At 35.1% G+C, this 24144-nt stretch overlaps 1 protein-coding gene across 3 annotated transcripts in view; it reads left to right on the forward strand.

The window, feature by feature from the left end:
* The window catches only part of LOC106868254 (uncharacterized), a 36150-nt gene extending 13243 nt beyond the window's left edge, over positions 1-22907 (forward strand). The window contains exons 4-12 of one of the 3 annotated variants that reach the window (XM_089357844.1): positions 1891-1975; positions 6923-7046; positions 7351-7479; positions 11481-11614; positions 14109-15015; positions 16208-16274; positions 17417-17559; positions 19968-20031; positions 20621-21595. In XM_089357844.1, the coding sequence (XP_089213970.1) occupies positions 1891-1975; positions 6923-7046; positions 7351-7479; positions 11481-11614; positions 14109-15015; positions 16208-16274; positions 17417-17559; positions 19968-20031; positions 20621-20796 (1829 nt within the window). In that variant the 3' untranslated portion in view covers positions 20797-21595. Of the gene's footprint in view, positions 1-1890; positions 1976-6922; positions 7047-7350; positions 7480-11480; positions 11615-14108; positions 15016-16207; positions 16283-17416; positions 17560-19967; positions 20032-20620; positions 21596-22534 lie in introns of those variants that run through there. The other 2 variants (XM_014913425.3, XR_008264926.2) reach the window with 2 other exon arrangements.
* The last annotated feature ends 1237 nt before the right edge of the window (positions 22908-24144 follow it).

Below are 24144 nucleotides of genomic sequence, written 5' to 3' on the forward strand. Positions count from 1 at the left end.
GGTCCTAGAGGTTTTTTAAACTCTCAAATACCCTAATCTTTTTGAGACTACGCAATATAAGTGCAAACAAAATACTCAATATTGAATATTAACTCAGTTACGTGTTTTTGACAAGGTGAATTGCTCACGTTCAAAGCTTTACACAACACAACGCGTCACTATTATTAATACGCTTACAAGTTCTACTGGGAGTTTTCTTTTTGTAATCACGATTGTACTTAACTTTCATGTGTCAAAACAGAAAACAGCTTTTTGTTATTCATCATGAAGAGTGGTCTTGGCATTTGAAATAGAAGAGATTCTTGTACTGGTTTTTAGAGATTAGCTCTTTTATATTATTTTATAATCCACAGGGAAACTAAATATGTATTTTCTCTCTCTGGTAGAATTTCTGACCAGCTGTTTTGTTGCAGACTCAGTTCAAATTTCGTGAAGCCTAATTTGTGATGCTATTCTATTCCTAGTTGGGACTATTTACGTCACCTAACCCAAATAACTGGAAGAAATCTTCAGTTGGGACCAGTTCACCGCAGCTGTAGTCGATAAGTGATCACAGAAGGAACCCTTCTGTGAGTGAAGGTTTGTTCAATCCACGCTGCCCCACTTAGGTGAAGCGTACAGGCTAATGGGAAAAACACTAGTGACTCTGAGATACCTAAAAAAGATGCAGGAGAGTTTCCAATATTGGGATATTACAATTAGAAGTGATTGCAATATCCTTAAGTATATCGTACCGTTTCTACGTGAGGCAAATTATCTCTGCTATTTCTTATAACAGTATGTGATATCCAGCTATGTGTATCGAGAGGTATAGGCTGGGATGACTTGTTCTCAGGAGTGTACCCTAATTTAATTGAAACTAAGATTTTGAAATGACATGACTCTCCATTAAAGGTATACGACATTTTATTTTCAAATTAAATCATGTTTGAGTCGAGTAAATAATTATCGAAAAAGTTTTATGCACATAGTCATTTTATTTATATTCTTTTCAAATGGTTATGACGTACTATGATTGAAGTCTTAAACACTTTTTCTCATTTGTAAGATTCTGCTACGATATCAAACAGATTGATGGGTGAAAATGGGCGTTTTTAAGTAGTTAATAATATCTTTATATTTTCTTTCCCTATTTATAAAATGTAGCAATGAGTCTAATTAAGTGTGGTGAGTGTGTATGGGTATCATGAGTAAGAAACACTACGGAATTTAATGAGTCATATTGTTGTTCAATTGATTGAAATTCAGTTTATGAATGTTGTATAATACTGCTGACTATTAATAAATTACTGACTTTCTAATCAACCGTTTAACATTATCGACTCGTCTATAACTGTCAGCATTTTGCATATAACCGTTAGAATGACAGGTGAAAAGAAATATCCAGGATTATTCGCTGCATGAACACTTAATAGTGAAGACATTGCTGACAGTAAAACAATATAGTTTAATTAAAATAAAAATCCACCCTTCATAATGAAAAGAAATCCTAAATCCTTGCTTCTGGTAATAAAAAGAAAGTCGAAGCAAATCCAGATTTCACACCATGACCTCGTGTTTAGGGTGTAAGGCTCGCGATCATTAATTTCAATTCCTGGACCAGGCGGTGCGTTGCGCAAAGCACATAATTTCATGTTGCATATATGTGTTTGTGTTTCTTTCACGCTGCTTGACTACAGTCTTGAGTTTGTTTTCTATAACTTAGTGGTTCGGCAAAAATCCTGAGTAAGTGGTTACACTTTTATGAATTTTATTATAAATTTGACTTTGCTTTCAGTATTGAATCCTCCCGTCAGTAAATGTTCTGCTTTGAGTCCTAAAATTGGTTTAAAATAAAACCTAATTTATCCTGTATGCTTGATTTATTTTCTCTTTCGATACTTTTTACAGACTCTGGTGATGACCCTGACTCTGAGGAATCTATTAGGTATTCAATATGCAAACAGAAATATCCAAGGAAAGAGGACTGTTATTTGTAAGTTAATTATTTTCGACTGAATTTTTTTCTCCCCAATGAAAAAGTTTGCAAACCTCATATAAGAGTTATCTTCATTGATTAGTTCAAACAACGAACAATTACCAAAAGTAAATATAGCTTACTCTAGAAAACTGGGGAATGACTTGCAAATAAACATCTTCTGATATAGACCTAAATCCACATTATATTAGAAGGAATTGTGTTGCTATAGCACTGTTGTATCGCGGAGACTTCTTTGTCATGTGGGATACCTCCAGGCGTTTATGATCACGGATCTCTTTGCCAAAGTCTGAAGAACCATGATCTATCTTGAAAAAATATAGCAGCAGTTTCTTGTTGCTTCTTACGTGCTTACTTTTGAACTGCAGGGCCTATTTAACATTTAGGAAGGGCAACAAGTTTACGTGACATCGTGGTGTGTCCTGGAAAAGATGGACCTGTGTGTCATGTCGAGAGGCCCGGCGTTCTCCGAGTCCTGTATGGCTTAGCCTCAGGACTATTTTCTGTTAGCTGCAACATAATTGGGGCCCTTGACAGGTATTGTCATAACGGGCCAGAACGAACATTGGAGTAGTAGCGATTAAGAGGTAACTGCATACGGCACAAAAGTCCTGAACAGGATTTTAAGCCTAACCAAGAGACGCAATTTAATGTCGAATAGCCGAATACAATATCGTAACAATTGTGAAATACTCATTTCGAGTATTTAACGACAATATAAGGCTTCGAAAGGCAGTTGCTCCCGCGAACCAAAATAAAATTTGGAATTTGCGAAGGGTAACAGAAACAGGACAGTGGAGACATACAACAGACCAAACGAAAACAAACACGGCGGGTCGTTAGTCCAGACGAGGTAAGGTAGCGAACGCTGGAGGAATATTGTCTTTGACAAAACAAAAGATAGACGAGGAGACAGATAAAATGCGTCTGGTCTGTACGACAGACTGAAGGAAAAGAAAGATGATCACGCGAGGAAAAGAAAGATGGACGATGGTCACGTGTGCGCAACGAGAGTGAGACCATCGATTGGTGGAAAGAATCAAAGAATTGAAAGTAAATGCTTAGTCAATATCTTTATGTACTGTTTTCTGTTCGTAAAATTTATGACATTGAAATCTTCGCCTTTCGTCCCTCCGAGGTTTTGAAAGTAATAGTACCAGTAACACTATAGAATCGATTCAGTCAAATGTATTGTAATAAAGACAACTAACATTTTACTTATTACTATATGTCAATGTCTTAACTACTAGGGATTCGGGTATGCTTTTCGTTAAAAACTAAAGACATACGAATAGAAAGAAATCCAATCAGATACTTTTGTAATTTTGCAATGATGGGAATGTTGAATCATATTCCTATATATATATATATATACTTTTATGCTATTGATCGAGGCAACCAGAGACTTTCAAGATGTACTGACGAGCGTCTAGAAATTGCAGGCAGATATTTTTTAATCACTTCTTATAAAGGAAGGACACTGACTAATGTAGTTTTGATATTTTGGTTTCTTTCTTCCTATCTTTTAATTAGTATGGAATGCACTGGACATGGCTCGCTATAGGGCTTCTGAGTCCATATGAAGCAAGGAAGATATTAAACCAGATGTCTAGCCCTACTACTTGCCACAAAATAGATTCCACTAAAGGCATCGAAGGTGCCTTTTAAACCTTTTAAACCAGGACTGGTTTGAGGCTATCGCCAACGTAGGTCACGGAGGAATTTGAATTTAGAAAGTATAGACCGGGAAAAATACCGTACAACATCTGGTCTAACGTTCTTACTGTTCTGTCAATTCACAACTCAGAATTCATGCCTTCCTAATTGACTCTAAAGTGATATAGTGCAAATTTGACTTCTTGGGATTTACACTCAGAGACTGAAGGATGGGGACAAATACCATGAGGTATTTTATGCAATGCAATAGCGACTCTACTAGCTTGCTGCAACATACGCACACACACGTACAAAGAGTCATGCACACACGCGCATACAGACAGGACACAAGCGCACACGCACAAACCAGAGGATGGTTATAACTGAAATGTTTTTGATCCTAAGTAGGTTCAGCAAGGACTAATTTGGGGAACAACAACGTTAACAACGACTGTTGCATTTAAGTGGAAAATATGCAAGGCCACATTACAAAACGACACTTGCCCTACAATTCCGTAAGTTATTGAGTCACGAAGTAACTTTTTAGTGCAGACCGGACAATAATAATCATAGGCGTTGCAGTTTCAGTAAGGATGAATTCAAGTGGAAAAAAAGAGTTAACTTTAGCATTGTTGGCAATATTTTAGCTGTTAGTCAGTTAAAGGCAAAGTAAGAGATTGAAAAGAATATTAAATAAACAAATACACTATTAGGACAAAAAGTACTAACTGGATTTAAATTCTCAAGAACAAAATCGGACTGGTATTGTATTCGGCTGGCATCACAAGCTAATTGCATATGTGCGTAAATTAGTTACCTATATTCATTGTATAGAAAAACTACGAACAGCTAACATACATACATACATACATACGTACATACATACATACATACATACGTACATACATACATACATACATACATACAGGTTTATACCTGTAATTATTGGGGCCTTGGGATATGTAACACACAAATACCAATCTTGAGAAATTAGGTCTCTCAAAACCAAAAAGGAGAAAGCTAATTTGAAGACTACAGATCCAATCCATCACTGAAACTGTAAAAAATTTGTAAAACGTCTTCAGAAGTTTATCATTTAAATATATATGGGCTAGTCTGAATATGTAAGTATATGCTTGAGAATACATACATAAGACAAAACAAAAAATGCGCACATACATACATACATGCAAAAATACGCTGTTGTTGATGTTGAAATTCCAACGAAGGAACCTTGGATCTAGGTTACAAAGCGGCTCTTTCTCTATTGGCATAAAATCTTGAAATAAAACTGAACAATGGCATGCATACATACACATGTTATTAGGATTTAGAAACTTCCAGAAAACTGTTTGAGCTCGAAGTAGATAAAGCTATAAATAAAAACAGATAAATAGTGAGTTTAAAGTCTCTTTTGGGTAGAATAAAAAGTCAAATGCTGCACGTGGGATACGAACCCGCATTTGCATACATGACAGATATATATATATATATATATATATATATATATATATATATATATATATATATATATATATATATATATATATATATAAGGATGTGTGTCTGTCTGTGTGTTTGTCATGTCGTTAAAACTCGGGAACCACCCAACCGATTTTAATGAAATTTCATACATGCATTAAATAGGGTCCATGGAGTGTCATGGGCTAAAAAATGTTCAACTTCTTGCCTAATGCGGGTCCAGGGGCAGATAAACCGTATTTTAAGACATTTTCGCAGCGTTAACGCCCGTAACTTGAAGAGTATCCAGTCGCTAACCTCCAAATTTGTAACAAACATTAATCAGGTTCCTCGAATTGCTGTTGCCTAAAAAAAATCTCCGACGCCGTCTTTGAGCCCCTCAAAAATGCAGATTAATCAGATTTGAGTAAACTGCACTAGGTTTTATCATTGTTTTAGGCCATTTTCCGACGATAAAATATTGACACTCCTTATGCATTATAAGTAGCGTATAATATTTCATGAAACCTTTTTGTCCAAGTTGTCGGCGCCCAGTTGATGCTTTATGTTACCATCCCGCACACCACCGGGCCATGTGTGTGCGGCTGGGTAAAGGCACAAACCCATTCATCCATTCTCCAGAGTTGCCCTGTTGATGCACCACGTTCCCAATCCTGCGCAACACAGCATGGCCCGGCAGCATGTCTGCTTTCTATGTCATCCATGTCTGAACTATATAATGCACAAACTATGAGAAGCATAAACGTTAAATATATGTGGTTGAGATATATATTTATGTAAATTAATGATTTAAGTACAGGCGTTACATGCATTAGCTTGTAGCTGAATCTACTATAAATAAGCGCGCGTCCAGAGCTGAGTGCCAATGTCATATCTTATACCTCCTCGAAGCCATTTAACTGAATTACGCTTTTAAGTGAGGAAAGGAATGAAATGTGTATAACTTGATGAAGCGTATATGATACTGTGAGACACCTTTGGGCTTAAAATCTACCCCGCCACACACATATAAATACTTGAGGAAAAGTTCATAATTATATGTGTATGTATTATAGCGAAAAGCGTAGGCAACATCTACAAAAAGGTGTCAGAACTAAAATTAAACTGAAAGGAAGAAAGGCAAAGTCAACCCGGGAGGAGTTGATATTGGAATGTAAAATGAATGAAATGAGATGAAATGTTAACGATTTCAGTTGGAAAATATGGAACGTTACTGGGAGATGGACATCCAAGAGAACATTTTTATCTCTTGTAGGTAACATCATGTAATATGGTAACTGACAATTTTTTGATATGCAATAAACTACAAAATTCAACAAATAAAGATAAGCAGGAAGACAGACCGGCAGATAGACAGACAGGCAGACAGACCCACTAACAGACAGAGGAACACAGCAATATATAAATATACGTAGAGAGATTAATGTTTGGCTTTATGTTCAGTTATAATAAAAACAATTTTACATTTATTAATCTGAAGGGTTACTCTATACTCTTGTAGTGTACAAATTTAGTATTCTTAAACAATAATATCAATGACAAAGACTTCGAAGTTTCGTCCAGCTTATTTTTTTCTCGAATCTGATGTTCTTGCCTTGATATATAATTTTAGCATTTTATTTTTGTGTTCTGACACATAAAAAGACGATCGATAGCTCCTTACCACCATATAAATAAAGCAATGCGTATCAGGAAGAAATTTCTATTATAATATTTAGATACTTCGTTTATAATGTAAATATATTGATTTGCCTCTGTTAGGAATGTACAATAATTTAACTATAACGTTTTTATCTTCAATTACAGACCTAACTTTACCGACATCAAAGCTGAACAGTTGGCCTTTGAACTGACCTATGTAACAAAAACGCTAATTCTGAGGATTAGGGCAGAGGATCTTATACATTTTCAGAAGAGGCACTTACGTTTGGTAAATTTAAATATTTTAAAAAATTAGTTTTTGTCCTAAAATTCTTGTAACTTTTAAGCATTTCCAAGTAAAATATAAAATGTATAGCCTTCTTTATGTATAACTTTAAACTAAAAAGTTATATTTTATACCACAATCCTAACCTTCGTTCTTATGTCTTTTCTCCGATTACGAATTTGGAACAATTTAGGTCAAACTCTGACCAAACTAACATCACCCAATTATTCTATACTATATATAGAATAAAAATATAAATGTAACACTGTTAGATAATATTCATGTTCTGTTCCGTTTATATTTATAGAAATATTCCAATAACAGCGTCGCAGTATTAATGACATTCTGTGATCAAGTCATTAGTATGGTTATTACTGAAATCATTAACCAAACGAATGTACAGAATCGCTTGCGTACCATGAAATATTTTCTGCAGGTATACATTTTCGAATTTATAAACATGAGATTATGAGACATTCATTCTTGCTATTTTGACATCATGTTTCACACTTTCGAGGTCATTAAGTGTAAAACGTGAAATTTGCTTAACGGTAAATCGTATTAGAATCATGGATGTTTTTTGGTTTTTTTTTCAAAAGAGCAAGGTCTTGCTTTACGGTAAACGCCGTTAACTGACTCCTGCTTTAGACACAAGGTTATTTGTTTGCTTTTGATTGAGCTCAGTTGTATGACTGTCTTATGCCATACACTCCGTACTTACTCGAATAGATATCGATGAATATCTCGAACATACACATCCATCCATCCATCCATCCGTCAGTCCGTCCATTCGTCCGTCATACATATGTACATAAATGCATACACATATATATACATATAGACACCGTATACAGACATGCATATATCCATGCATATACGTACATGGCCAAATACTTACATATACATGTACATGAACAAATCAATACACATGTACATGTAAATATACAATATATGAATTTATATTCTCATGTACGCCGGCATGTAGTTTCACGATTCACTGTGAGTTTCAGATCCAATGCAAGGTAGGTTCCAAGTAAGGTGGATACATAAAGAAAGAATACAAATGGGTTTGGGATCACTAAAGCTGTTTCAGGCGTGTTTTTTATTGATACGTAGTAGACTGAGTACATCATGAAAAATAGATTGATTACATCAAGAAAGTAAACTGATTACATCATGAACAAATTTAGGTGAATTAAAATTAAAATTTTAAAATTTTGTTTTATATATGAATGTTTGTGTACATTAATATTTGTTTATATGTGCAGTTATGTGTAAAATTAATTTAACATTATACTAAAGAATTTCTTAATACTTCTTTTTTTTTTAGTAAACTACATATTTAAAAAATTTTTATAAACGAAAGGTCGACAGCAACTTTGAAGTCACTGTCAACTTTTCATTTGTTACAAAAAATTTACTTCTATAAAAGTAAATTTTATAACACTCACTCACCCCCCCCCACACACACATACATGTGTGTGTATGCGTGTGTGTGTGTGTGTTTGTGGGTGCGTGCGTGTGTGTTTGTGTGTGTGTGCGTGCGTAGATACTGAATGTTACTGTTCTAATTTAACAGATTGATAATCACTATGGATATGATATGATTAGCTGTATTTAGACTTGGCTTACTGAATCCATGCATTCGAGAGACGCACCGATTTATTTATGCGTTGTCCATACTTTTAACGAACAAGTTTGACTGATGCAAATATATATATATAGGGTTGAGCACACTAACTTATAAGCGACCAACTGATTAGACTTCATGTCTAAACTTCTTTAATGTTTTAAACAAAATTTTAATACAATTATAATTAATTCATTTATGTTAATACTGACTGTACAAAGACACGAAAAATTAACTGATACCTAATAACTGTTTTCATTCCGATTGTTTAAGTAAGGTGTGATGGTGTTATGACAGAAAACGTCAGGGTACCTGAACAAATCCACCACTGCAAATACATTTGCTTTTGTTGTGGCTACACACACACACACACACACACACACACACACACACACACACACACACACACACACACACACACACACACACACATACACACTCATGCGCACGCAAGCGCTATCTGATTTCTTATTCAAGCAAGTTGAGTTGAAAACAAGGGTGTGTTCTAGATTTAGATTACTTTTTTTTTGTTCAGGCGTTAGTTGCATATTCCCGGGCTTGTAGGCGTGTGGTTTGTTACAGATAAAGAAACTTTCATATTAGTGTCTTTGTTGTATATTATTAGTCTGAGTTCACGATTGGGTGCAATGTATAAGGTGTGTTACTGTGTTCTCTTTTATAAGGATTTTCTATTCACAACGAGTTTATCTTTTAAAGAAATATTATACGTTTCATTTATACAATACACAGTAAATTCATGATACACGAAATACACAGTAATACAGCATTGATTTTCACATACCAGTTTGTCCGTATGTTTTAGTCAAATGATTGAAGAGAGTGTGAGGCAAGGTCAAAGTCACAATGAATTTTGGAATATCATTTGACTCTACTCTTAGTATCACAACTCTCCGCTGGTAAATATTCTGTGGTTAATCTTATATTTAACATAGTAATCATAATTTTGCACGTGCAATGCATAAAATAAATATAATTTGTGTAATACAAAAGAAGTATCGATTCCTCATATTAGAAAACGACAGATCAGCTCAATTTGGGCCTAAGTTTGCCTCGATATACACAAACACAATATAAAATAAAGAGATGATATCAAGGTAGGGTTAAATGATATACATCGAGTATGTTGATAATATCATTCCTGGAGGCGACGAACAGGCAGAATCGTTAGCACACCGACAGAATTCTTAGCGGCAGTTTTTCCGTCTTTACATTCTGAGTTCCAGCTCCCCCGAAGTTGACTTTGTCTTTTATTCTATCGGGGTCGATAAATTAAGTACCATATAACTGACTAGTCCCCACCCACCAAACTTCAGACCTTGTGTCTTTAGTAGAAAGGATAATATAATTCCTGGATGATGGATACTTTAGAAAAAGGTTAAAGAAAACAACACTGTTCTAAAATTCAGTGTCCATTCTAAATGAAACTTCTAACGATACAAAATCTATATATTCTATACCCAAACATTGAAGGTAACATGCATAAGATATATTACATGAAGCCTACACTAAAGGCACTAATAAAGAACTGTACTCAGATGGAGGCTATGGATGTCCATATAGATGTGAAAAGTCAGTGGTTAGATTCTCTTAGAAAGAGAATATAGATCAGCAACAAATATTCAAACTAAGAAGCAGACTGAATAGAACAAATTAGAAAACAATACATCAGACACCTATTGCCAAAAAAAAAAAAAAAAGAACACACACTCATATCAGCTCTTTTTGTTTTAATTACAAAGATTAAATACATAATTGAATAGTAAACACGGCCATATTATGTACGTCATAAACACAAATTGCATAGCATGCATTCATAAATAAACTCGGTAAGAATATACTACAAAAATACTAAACCTTTTAACAATATCAACAAGATTACCGCAAGCGTACATGCAGTTAACCAATTAAATAATTTGGTTGCAAACTTTAAGGTGTAAACTGAAAGTTTTTAACTTGTACATTGAGCAGTAGGACGATTTCTCGCCAGCTAATCATGCAAATAAACATGGAGTGATTGCAATGCTTCTATCTAACACGTTATATAACTAGATGTGATTTTAAAAAAAGCATTCAAACAACAATCGCGTTACTAATTTCTCTGCTTAATCGTAGAAATAATCTTATACATTGCACCACAAATCTAAAAAGCGAATCTAAAAAGGGAAACAAATGAATATCCCGTATCCTACAGATTTCTCCACAAAAATAAATGTTAAAATGATGGAAATAGGGCTCATAACTTAGCAAAATGCTTAAACAAAGACACAGACAGGTTACAATAGTTGTAATATATATATATATATATATATATATATATATATATATATATATATATATATATATATATATATATATATATATATGTATATATATATATATATAGAACATTCAGTAGTTAAAACTGATAATAATGCATTGAAACACTTGCTATGATTTGTAATAAAGCCTGTTCAATCCATGTCGCATTAAAATCCTTTCGATTACACCCTACGGATATTTTCGACTTTCCACATGTATAACCAGTAATAGAATAAGCCCTACTGTATGATAACATTTGGTAGCAGATACCCGAAGAGGAGCTTTGAAAAGCACACTACACACACACACACACACACACACACATATTGTGTGTGTATTTGTGTGTTTTTGCTTGTGTATGTGTCGTATCCAAACAAAAACATTTGTAAATATACTTGAGGAAGGGTATGTACTGTGTTTTGTATTAGTATTTATCAAACTATATTTCAATGACGAAGTTCAAAATAAACTCTTTCTCTTTACTGAAGGTTGCCTGTGTTTGTTGGAAGTTACAAAACTTCAATACAGTAGGAAACATTGTGACAGCTTTCCGTAATCCAGTCATATTTCATTGGGGAAAAACATGGAGCCTTTTTAAGGCAAAATATCCTTTCACTTACGAGTGAGTACATTATGTTTTGCAATGTATGTATGCATGTATAAATTTCACCTATAGTTCATAATTTAAATGTGCTCTACAGCTCTTTCAATTGCATAAAATATCATTATGTATATAATTACGTAATTAAATTTATATAACTACATAATTAATTAAATGATTTAAAAGTGATTTTCTACACATATTTTCGGGAAAAAAATGTATGCATGTATTTAGAATGGAAGTATATCCGGATGATTAAGAATTTTTGCTTCATGTGATTTGAGCGTAGAAAAAATAATTTGTCCCGTTTGTTCTTTATTGAAATGCCTTTGAGGTTAACAATGCTTTTCAACTTTGCGTAGTCTATAAAAATAAATTAGCCATCAAAGGTTTTGACTTGGTGGAATTTTTAGAGTATTGGACAAAATATGCTGCGGTATTTGTTCTGATTACTTTATGTTCTGAGTACTCAGGCGAACTTATCTTTATCTCGCCCATAAAAAAAAAAATTATGAAACAAATAAAATAAAATAAAATAAAAGTAACTGAAGGAAAGAGACGGAAATCAACCTTCGTAATTTCAGACGAAAATCCCTTGATAAACTTATTGTACTTGTCAGTGAAGTCACCAAGGGTTGTGCATTGACCTGATGGTACAGTATAGAAAAGGTTGTGTTGTTAGATAGCATAAAGTCTTCCACACAAAAACACGCACAATCCAGTCGACAGGCTCTCGTGGCCCAATGTTAAAGTATTCCATTTAATTAACAAAAGCTTTGGTTGACTCTAGACTCAGGCAGAAGAGACGTTATAAAGATAGCATGCCGTAGGAGTACTCAATCTGGAACCACATTATTGAAAAACAAGCTTTCTTATTTCTTTATTGCCTACAAGAGGCTAAACATAGAGGGGACAAACAAGGACAGACAAAGGGATTAAGTCGATTACATCGACCCCAGTGCGTAACTGATACTTAATTTATCAACCCTGAAAGAATGAAAGGCAAAGTCGACCTCGGCGGAATTTGAACTCAGGACGTAACGGCAGACGAAATACCGCTAAGCATTTCGTTCGGCGTGCTAACGTTTCTGCCAGCTCACCGCCAAGCTTTCTTATCACACGACCATAACTGTACTCGTAACCTGAAGTAGGTTGTTTTGGAGTTTATTTTGTGTAAGATATTGAACAATATATGGAAATCGCAGCGCAAGAAACAAATAAAGGAGACGTTTTAACAAAGATACAAGGCCACAACTTCTTTCTTTTAGATGGGATAAAAGTCTAATTGATTTGTACTCATATTTTAAAGAAACGTGACCAAACATTTTGTGCAATGCACTACTGAGCCTACCAATTCTACTGCCCTTAATTTTTAATATGCGCATATGGGAGGGAAGTGAAAATACGATTTTATAGACTCTTGTAGATTACTGGTCTTTATTTTATCGACCCTGAAATTATGAAAGGCAAAATTGACAAATTTATTTAACTCTGAATGTAAAGGGTTGTAACCATATACTTCATGTTTGATTTTGTTTTTCGTTTTGTTCTATGTTGAAAAGATCCTGTCAATCCACCTTTCCCTTACCTGCAAAATAATTGTTCCTAATTTAGGCACAACCTCAGCAATTTTATGGAAAGGGCATTTGCTGATACCGTCCGCCCTAGTACTTGTCTGGGACTTTGTTCTATCGATACCAGATGGTTGAAAGACAGTGTTGTCTGCGGCTGGATTTGAACTCAGAACGTAAAGAGCCGGAATATCTACCAGAAAAGTAATAATTAGGAAAACATATGAAGGGAAAAATAATTTTAAAAACTAGATTACAAGTTCGATTCTTCACCTGGAGAATCGAACTTGCACTGCAATCATGGGATTGCTGAAGAGTACTCCTTTTAATCTCCAGTTGTATAGTGCTTGCAAGCCAAACACATGATCGTCCACATGAAAGAACTTTTCTTGTTCAGCCAAAACACAAAGTTTTAAACATTTCAAAAGACATAGTAAATATATACAGAACTTGTAATTATAATATTCAGAAACTTGTCTCCAGTTGTTCGTCATATGGATAACAGGACAGGAGGAAATATATAGCGAGTTGTTAGTTCTGAATTTTAGAGTGGTAATTGATAAAATACAAATGTTCCTGTATATATTATAGCATTGAGTAATGCAGAGAAGCAGTGATTGGCCCCTGGAAACTTATAATTTACAGTGCTATTGTTTATAAAATGGCCTGTTGGCAAGTCACAGTGCTATTGTTTACAAAATACAGTTTCAAATTAAATATATACTTCATTCACTACATGCCAATAATCCCTGTTACTCACCTCGGAGGAATGCATATTACTCCGAGTAGTTATTTTATTATCCTTACTCTGTAAAATTGTAATATTTTAACAATGTAATTAATTTTCTTTTCTGTTTTTCTTAACTGCATTTCTGAACAATTCAGTTTTTTTTAAAAACTGTTTATGTATTTATTCATTTATTGTTTTCTAACATTTTCTTCAGTTTACACCAGAAATTAACATGGGTGTTTTATGGTGACAATTTTCGTTCTTATCGTAATGTATTGCGCAAAGCTGTTAAGAATCCTCCCTATATACCTTGGGTTTTCCATTTCCTGAGGCATGTTGCGATACCATCTTGGAGCACGTATGTACACACTTGGAAGAAAATAAAACGCGGAGCATCTGGCAAAATTCATGTTAACGAACATCTGCACTATCAAACAGCAACCAAGATGAAATACAAGACGTCAAAGCTATCACATTTTGAAAATGCATCAGTAACTACACCAAAAATTATAACAAATAAAGAGCCTGAACCATTGAAATCAAGATTTTGCAAAGACTTGACGTGGAGAGCTGAGAAGAACGTAGCTACTAATAAAGATAAGAACAAACATATAGGGCCTAGTGTGATCACAACTGATATGTTAAAATCTGTCAAGTTACGTAAAGTTCCTAAGGAACATATATACAATGAGGGAAGTAAAAAGGAAAGACAGAAAGGAGTGGAAGAAAACCCACAAAGATCAGCACATTTCAATGAATTAAGAACATGGTTTGATGGTGAAAATTCATCACGACACTCGTCATTTATTTGTTCGCAAGCGCCAATAGATTCTGTTAAGAATATCAGAAGTTCAAATACATATCACGATAGTCAGTTACAAATTCCAGCACCAAACTCAGCAACCGATATTGAAGACATATATCAAAGAACATGTAATGAATATCTATCTTCTGAATGGAGTATCTCGACTTGCCTGAATGCAAATACTTCATGTGAGGAAGATGATTGTTTTCGTAATGAAATGCGGATGAGAGAAAATATTTCGCAAACCCGACAAAACGTGCATCTACATAAAGATAGAAAGTCTGAAGAATTATTAAAAAAGAAAGGAAAAAATACAGTAAGTACAGATCTCGTTTAATATTTTTACCTAAGAAAGGCAGCGAGCTGGCAGAAACGTTAGCACGCCAGGCAAAATGTTTAGCAGTATTTCCTGTCTTTACGTTCTGAGTTCAAATTCCGCCGAGGTCGACTTTGCCTTTCATCCTTTAGGGGGCGATTAAATAAGTACCAGTTACGCACTGGGGTCGATATAATCGACTTAATCCCTTTGTCGGTCCATGTTTGTCCTCTCTATGTTTAGCCCCCTGTAGGCAATAAAGAAATAAATATTTTTACCTAAGAAAAGCGATGAGCTGGCAGAAACGTCAACACGCCGGGCAAAATGCTTAGCGGAATTTCGTCTGTCTTTATGTTCTGAGTTCAAATTCCGCCGAGGTCGACTTTGCCTTTCATCCTTTCGGGGTCGATAAATTAAGTACCATTTGCGTACTGGGATCGATCTAATCGACTGGCCCCCTCCCCCAAAATTTCGGGCCTCGTGCCTAGAGTAGAAAAGTATATTTTTACCTACGACTAAGGCGGTGAGCTGGCAGAATCGTTAGCGCGCCGGATAAAATGCTTAGCGACATTTCATCCGTCTACATGTTCTTAGTTCAAATTGCACCGATGCCGACTTTGTTTATCACCCTTTTGGGGTTGATAAAATAAGTACCCCTTACTTTGAAATTGCTTCTAATGTGCCAAAATTTGAAATCAATATTTTTACCTAACATCATAATTAGATAAACAGCATCGAGCTTAATTACCTCTCTTTAAACGACTAAATGTTTTTTTTTCTGTTTTATACTTATTTGTAATCATCAAACAGTCTGCCTCCAAACGTGTGTCCAAATTAATGATAATCGTTAATTAATATTAACATGAACCACTAAGATAAAGCTGACACTTGGTGAGACTGTACATTTCAAGTTAACAGGAAAAGTTATAATCGTACGAAAAACACTATCATCTAACAAAAATGTGTATATGTTACGTATGCAAAAATCACATCCAAGACAACGGGCAGTATATAGTGATGCGGCCAATTTTCAGTACAGATAGAAAAAGAAGATACTGGGTGGGGGGTAAAAGAAATAACAGATAGTGTCAGTTCTAGAATAAAATACTACTGAAAATGCGTTTAGGTACACTTGAAATGTTACATTGCATGTATTTAAACTTGTCTTTTTTGTTTCCATTTTAAAATAAAGGGAGGGAAAACTAAAAACCCAAAGAAGACGAAGTGTACTCGGAGTGTACCAAGTTCAAAGAAGCAAGGTAGGAAAGTATGTTCTATCAAATTTTTCCATTATATATATATATATATATATACATATATACACGTGCTTTCCTTGTGGAGTACAACTTAGTATACGATTCTCTAAATTACATCTATCCAACGTTCTGTACTGATGAGGAAAAGATATTTTCGGTAAGAAAATGTTAATTTCGAAACATGTTTGCAGATAATTGTATTATTTCGTGTAATTTTCACTGGTCTTGCCCGCTTTACGCTTTTGTTGCTTCGCTAAATTCCCTTTAAGAATTATTCGGTCTTCGTAGACACATGACATGTGATCTTCTTCTAGCACATGACCAGTCCACCTACTGGCCTCCTGTATATATACTCGTGTATATTTTTATATAAACATATGCGATAATCCTTGAGATCTCAGATATTTTTTCTGAATCTCCCTGATTCTTTCAATGTGCTAGTTACCTGGTATTAAATTGATATTAATTAATATCCAATTTTTTACCCCATTGTTTAATTTATATATATATATATATATATATATATATATATATATATATATATATATATATATATATATATATATATATATATATATATTACTCCTACCGACCTTCTCTCTTCATTTCCAATTGACGACCGGAAATGTGAGACTTTTGTGAATCTTCTCCTGAAGGGAAGGCCATTATCTTTGAATTTCCTTAATGGATTTTTATATTAACGAAGTGGGGCAACATCTTTTGAAGCGATCGTAGAGATGGATTTCAATGGACTCTTTTCTTGTTACCACTTTGCCCTTCATTTATATTTCTTTTATTTTAATTCCATTGCCTTAAGTTTTTAGTCGCTTTTATTATGCATAAATTTAATCCATATATTTTTCATCATTCGACTTCACTCGTATTGCCCTTTTAGGTTTTATAACCTTTTATTCGTATATATGTGTATATGTTATATTGGGTTTTATCATTGGATGCCCTGATGTTTTAATATTTATGTTTGATTTAATATTTGTGTTTGATTTATGATAATATGGGAATGTTATAAAGTTGTTTTGACCAATTGGAGCGTTTATTCATTATTCCTTTCAATTTATGTTTCCTTTCGTCTCAGTGTTACACACACATATATATGTGCATGTATATATATATGTTTATGTTTACAGACATACTTCCATCAGCAGTAGTTGAAGAACGTGAAATTTCTTCCGATGCATCAACCAGTGTTTCGACAAATCTCCAATTTTTTTATCTTGGTACATACAATGAAACAGAAGACGCAAATGAGAAAAAGACGAAGAAACTGTTTGTAATTATAAACTTTTGTACTAAGTCCTTGCTTGCGTATTTGCGACGTAGTAACCTCTGTCGAGACTGTTCCAAAAGTACTTTTTTTTTCGTCTGTTTAACACATGTTTATAGTTTTGGAACGATATTTTCTTTTCTACTCTAGGCACAAGGCGCGAACTTTTGGGGGAGGGGCCAGTCCATTAGATCGACCCCAGTACACAACTGGTACTTAATTTATCAACTGCGAAAAGATGAAAGGCAAAGTCGACCTCGGCGGAATTTGAACTCAGAACGTAAAGACAGACGAAATATCGTTAAGCATTCTGTCCGGCGTGCTAATGTTTCTGTCAGCTCGCCGCCCGAGTTTTCGAACGCTATATTATCAACTTAGAATTTCTTTATACTTGTGTGTGAGCATACGTCTCTTAATGTATATGAAGACAGAACATTGATTATGTTAATCATGAATAATTGATAAATTGTAATATCTGTCTCCCATCCTTCGTCTCCATTGGTTTATATCTCTTTCTCTTGCTCTCTATCTGTCATGTGTATATTTCTGCGACTGCGTGCGTGTGGGTTGGCCTACAGCACCGGAGAGTTGAGGAAATAGGGTGAATGTCCAGTCAGACGTGTAACATCATCAGCATCCAAACAGATGCGACGAATAGTATCATAATGAGTGATGATGATGTCTCCTTGTGACGCAACTTTTGAAGCATGAAAAGGGATTCCTAAATATAGTAACTTTGGAGAGTATCTCAACGTTGTCTTCGACTGACTGTTAGTATGACTCAAAGCAATACCTTCTACATGAAGTAATCTATAAATACGCAGTGATTCTTGGTCCTTCTAGGAAAAACCATTCCTAGTTCAGTCCCACAACGCAACACCTCTGTCAAGTGTCTTACAGAAGCTGCGAAGAAGCCCGCCGTATATGTATGTGTGCCTTTGTGTTTGTATTCGACCACATGGTTTGGTTTGTTTGCCTTAGTGTTTCAGCAAAAACGACAGCTAGAAAATGTAACAGATGTGAAATGAAAAAATACTGGGTTCGATTCGTTCCACTAAAACTGTTCTTATCAGTGTTCCAGTATGGCTGCAATCTAGTGATTGGAAGAAATAGAAGGTAAAGATAATGCGTAATGATGGGTTTTAGTTTCAGAAAGGATAGAAATATGTGTTAATGAGAGTCTAGTGCCTTAGTTATGGATAATGGATATTGCCAATGCAAGAATTTAAACTGTCGAAAATGCACGCGCTGTCAGTGCCTGTTCATTGCTGTCTCTAGCGATCGAATGTCCATCATTGATAAGACCAAACAAGGTCGAAATCACGTGATCTGATAGACTCAGCGCTGGAAGATCTCCTTGCTAGCGATATAAACAAGAGTGCATCTTTCTTTTCTGTCTTTTTCTTTTCACCTGTTATATAAAATTGAAACTTAAAAACTGATGATGTCATTCTATCAACGTGTGGACGCTGGTTGATCTCGTTCATACTTTATGCTTCAATTTCTATAATTTTGAATTTTTATCGCTTCTTATTTTGAACTTCACAAAGACAGACTTACTCTTGAAATATCGTTCAACCAATAAAATATCTATTACAACCGAATCGCGCTCTTCGTCTTGAATCTTTACCTTCGTGAAGAGTTACGTCAATCCTTTTAAAGATATTATTATTATTGTTATTATTATTTCATATACACACAACAGATTAGACTGTTGGAAAAGAAAAAAAAAATCCTAGCATCGGGCTACAACAAGTAACCTTAGATGCCAAGAACCCGTCAAAGTATCCTAGCTGTCCCTAATAACACTGTTTTCTGGAGCTGTACTCAACCGGGTTTTATGCCTATTTCAATAATGATAATGATAATAATAATAATAATTATTATTATTGAAAGTTAAAGAAGTGTTTTTAAATTCTCAATCGCAGAATAATGCTAATAATATAGCCTGAACAGGATAAATTATCCCTATTTTTCAGAGAAAAGTGTAGGTGGCTAGCTGTGGACTCGAACTCACATCCCCGTGATTACATGTCACGATGCTTTGACCGATTAAGCTAAACTACCCACTACAAATTCTTCCGCAAATTAAGATATATAAATCTCGCTTTATGAGACGCTCTCATATGTTAAATTCAATTATTATTATTATCAAAGGCGGTGAGCTGCACTATCGTTAGCACGCCGGGTGAAATGCTTTGGTGTATTTCATCTGGCGCTACGTTCTGAGTTCAAATTCCGCTGAGGTTGACTTCGCCTTTCATCCTTTCTGGATTGATAAAATATATACCAGTTGAACACTGGGTAAATGTAATCGACTTAACCCCTTCACCAAAATTGCTACCCATGTGGTAAAAATATGAAACCAATATTATTATTATTATTATTATTATTATTATTATTATTATTATTAGAAAATGAAGTCGTGGAAAATTGGGAAGACGAAAAGCAAGCCAACATCGAAATCAAACAATCATGGTAAGAACATAGTTTCCTTCATATTTCTCTGGTAGAATATTAGGTAATAATTTTTGATGCACGTGAGGAGCATCATAAATTCGAATCCTGAAAACTCACCGAGTTTGATACATATGTGTGTGAATTATCTGTGTGGAATTATGTCTATCATCCGTAAACACAATCACATATTTTACATATATCTTCATGCAAGAGCTGTCTGGAATATAAATAAAAAAATGCTCTTAAAAAAAGAATCTGTTCCCAATTATAAAATTGAAATTCGCTTTTTAAGGGGTCGCCCCACCTCTTTCTCTCACACTCACACATACGTGTATCCTCGCCTCCACCCCTCATAGATATGTTCTCGATTGGTAAGAAAGTAATTTCGTTTTTCGCAAATAGATAGAGTTACGATTTTTTTAAATGACTTTTCTCAATGTTATGATTTTTTTTCCTTTTGACATTTTATAGCTGTTACTTTTAGCTTACTTGAGAGGTAAATTGCGCGTAACTTTGTTTACAGCTGTTAATTCAGTGTCGATTTTATCATGAAGTGCAACAACAAACATTTTCACCATATTTTGCTTTTTTTTTTATCTCCGTAAAGGCAAGAACACTGCAGAGGCTCACAAAGAGATATGTGAAGTTTACAGTGTTGATTGCTTAAAGGAACGCACATGTCAGAAATGGTTTTATAAATTCCGTTTTGGAGAATTTTCACTCAAGATGTCCAACATTCAGGTCGACCTACTGAAGTTGATGATGACAGAATCAAAACCATAATTGAATCTGATTGTTAAATAACTGTACGAGAGATTGCGGAGAGGTTAAGTGTATCGCATAACAATTGAAAATCACTTAAAATGTATTGGACTAGTTAAGAAGTTCGATATTTGGGTTCCACATAAGTTGAAAGGGATTCACTTAACACAACGAATTAATATTTGCGACATGCATCTCAAATGCAATGAAATCGGCTTTGTCTTGAAACGAATCATCACTCATGATGAAAAAATGGATTGTCTACAATAGCATCAATTGAAAACGATCGTGGTTCAAGCGTAATGAACCAGCACAAACCACATCGAAAGCTGAATTGATTTAAGAAAGAAAAGGTTATGCTGTCAGTTTGGTTTCCCAGGAACCAAACGATCAATTCAGATATTTACTGTCAACAACTACTGAAACTGGAGGAAGCAATGAAAGAAAAATGGCCAGAATTGGCAAATCGTAAAGGAATCGTGTTCCACCATGACTACGTTAGACCACGCGTCTTTGCTAACTCATGAAAACTTACTGGAGCTTGGTTAGGAAGTGATGTCACATCTACCATATATAGCCCTGACCTTGCACCATCAGATTACCATTTATTTCGAAGTTTGCAAAATTCTTTCAATGGTAAAACATACAATAATTATAATGACCTGAAATCGCATTTGCTTCAGTTTTTGGCTAATAATGATTAGAAGGCCTATGAGTATGGAATCATGAAGTTGTCAGAAAGATGGCAAAAAGTCATTGAACAAAATGGAAAATATATAATTGATTAAAGTTCATTCTTTGTAAGAAAAAAAATGACTTCCACACTAAAAAACCGAACTAATTTTCTTGCCAAACCCAATATATATATATATATATATATATATATATATATATATATATGATCAATCCAAACATGACCAAGCAAGAAAAAAACAACAACGCGATGACGTGGAATAAGTACAATGTTATTGGACACCCAGGAAAGGAAAGAAAAGAAAGAGGATTTTATGTTTCGAGCGGAGCTCTTCATCAGGAATACAGAAAAAGTCCAAAGAAGGGAAGACGGAGAAAGAAAATTGCCAAAAATGACGGTGTTAAGCACAAATTATGTTTACCAAAATTCCACCGGAAAACATCACCCAACACAAGGGTGAAGTAAAAATACTTGGCGAAGATACTGCACAGAACAATCCAGCCTGAAAGTAGGTCGTTTGCAAATCGAACTTGCTTGCTCGACCACGCCCTGAAATATTTTCAGGGAAAGCATGAGGCTGTTGCCACTTTTTTTTATTCTTTCATTTGTTTGTCATTTGACTGCGGCCAAGCTGGGGCACCACCTTAAGAGGTTTTCGTCGAAGAAATCGACCCCAGGCCTTATTCTTTGTAAGCTTAGTACTTATTCTACCGGTCTCTTTTGCCGAACCGCTAGTTTACGGGGACATAAACACACCGACATCGGTTGTCAAGCGATGGTGGGGCGAGAAACACAGACGCGAACACACAAATACATATATACTTTCATACATACATATATATATATATATATATATATATATATATGTACACGATGGGCTTCTCGCAGTTTTCGTCTATCAAATCCACTCACAAGGTTTTGGTCGGCCCGAGGCTATAGTAGAAGATACTTGCCTCAGGTGCTACGCAGTGGAACTGAACCCGGAACCATGTGGTTGGGAAGCAAGCTTCTTACTACACAGCTACACCTGTTTAATAAAAATTCTTTAAATCTATCTTCTTGTAGGTTCATGGACTAATGAGAACGAGATCTACTACATTAATAAAAACAACAACTCCCGTGCAAAAGAACATGCAAAATATTTTGATGATGACAGAAAATTACGGTGGTCTTATATCGATTTCTGGAAGTGCCCCTTTTGTGGAAAAGATATTTGTATTTATGCAGATCTGCCAACAAACATACTGTTGCGCTTTCAAAGTGCCGTAGCAAAATATGCATTTCAAAGTCAGTTTATATTAGGAGAATTTCTAAAGTCTTACAGATTTTTGGATATAGAGACACTGTTTCGTATTTCACGTTATGATTAGGGGGAACTATATCGTTTTTATTTTATTGTTTGGTTTAATATTGAAATGATTAAAAAATGTGAACATGGTATTTTTGTTCTTTCTGTTATTTTATGTATCCACATATTTCTGGGTTAGACTTCGCTGTGCGACACCGTGTCTTCTGTCAAAGCCTTGTTGTTGGCACTCCGTCGCTTACGACGTCGAGGGTTCCAGTTGATCCGATCAACGGAACAGCCTGCTCGTGAAATTAACGTGCAAGTGACTGAGCAATCCACAGACACGTGTACCCTTAACGTAATTCTCGGGAAGATTCAGCGTGACACAGTGTGACAAGGCTGACCCTTTGAATTACAGGCACAACAGAAACAGGAAGTAAGAGTGAGAGAAAGTTGTGGTGGAAGAGTACAGCAGTGTTCGCCACCATCCCCTGCCGGAGCCTTGTGGAGCTTTAGGTGTTTTCGCTCAATAAACACTCACAACGCCCGGTCTGGGAATCGAAACCGCGATCCTATGACCGCGAGTACGCTACCCTAACCACTGGGCCATTGCGCCTTATATTCACAAATATAGCCTTATATTCACAAATACCTCGTGAAAGGTATCTCAGAGGTATTTACTGTTTGGAACCCTACGTGCCTATCACTCCATAGTTAGAGAAATTTCATTGCTCCACCCACATCAAAATCAAACTTACTGCTTTCAGTTTGCGATGTAGCTAATAGGAAAGACTTCAAATATGTTAATTCAAAGATATAATATATACCGAGAAGTGGGGGAAACCATAATTTCTGTTCGTTAGCAAGGTAAGATGGTTGAAACAAATGATAACCCCATTCAAACTGAGGAGACAAGATTTGCTGGTCGACAGAAATACACTCAGAAGTATACTAAATGGTAACAATGCTCCTCTCTCTGAACAAAGTTATGTAAATGCACAAAACAACAGGAACTATAGACGTAGAATTGATGGTCTTTGATCTGAAACGAGGCTCTGACTGTCGATACTTTTATGTGGAACGGCGTCGAAGAAACACCTTATGACCAGTTATCGAACGAGATTTTGAAAATGGTTCAGTAGTTCAGTGGCCTTTATATGATGATGTAACTTCAACATGTTATCGCCATCTTACAATGAACCATCAAGAGCATTATGCCGATCCTGTAACAGTAGCACACACGCAGGTATTTGAGCGATTATGGTTGTAGGCCAAAAGAAACTGAGAGGCGCTAATAGTAACCTTTTCCAGTTACACCTTGATCACATCTACTGGAAAGTATTGAGAAAAGAAGCAGTAGAAACATTTGTGATATTCCTAAATGATG

The sequence above is a fragment of the Octopus bimaculoides genome, chromosome 9 (genome assembly GCF_046866305.1).
Source record: "Octopus bimaculoides isolate indiv1 chromosome 9, ASM4686630v1, whole genome shotgun sequence".
Taxonomy (NCBI): domain Eukaryota; kingdom Metazoa; phylum Mollusca; class Cephalopoda; order Octopoda; family Octopodidae; genus Octopus; species Octopus bimaculoides.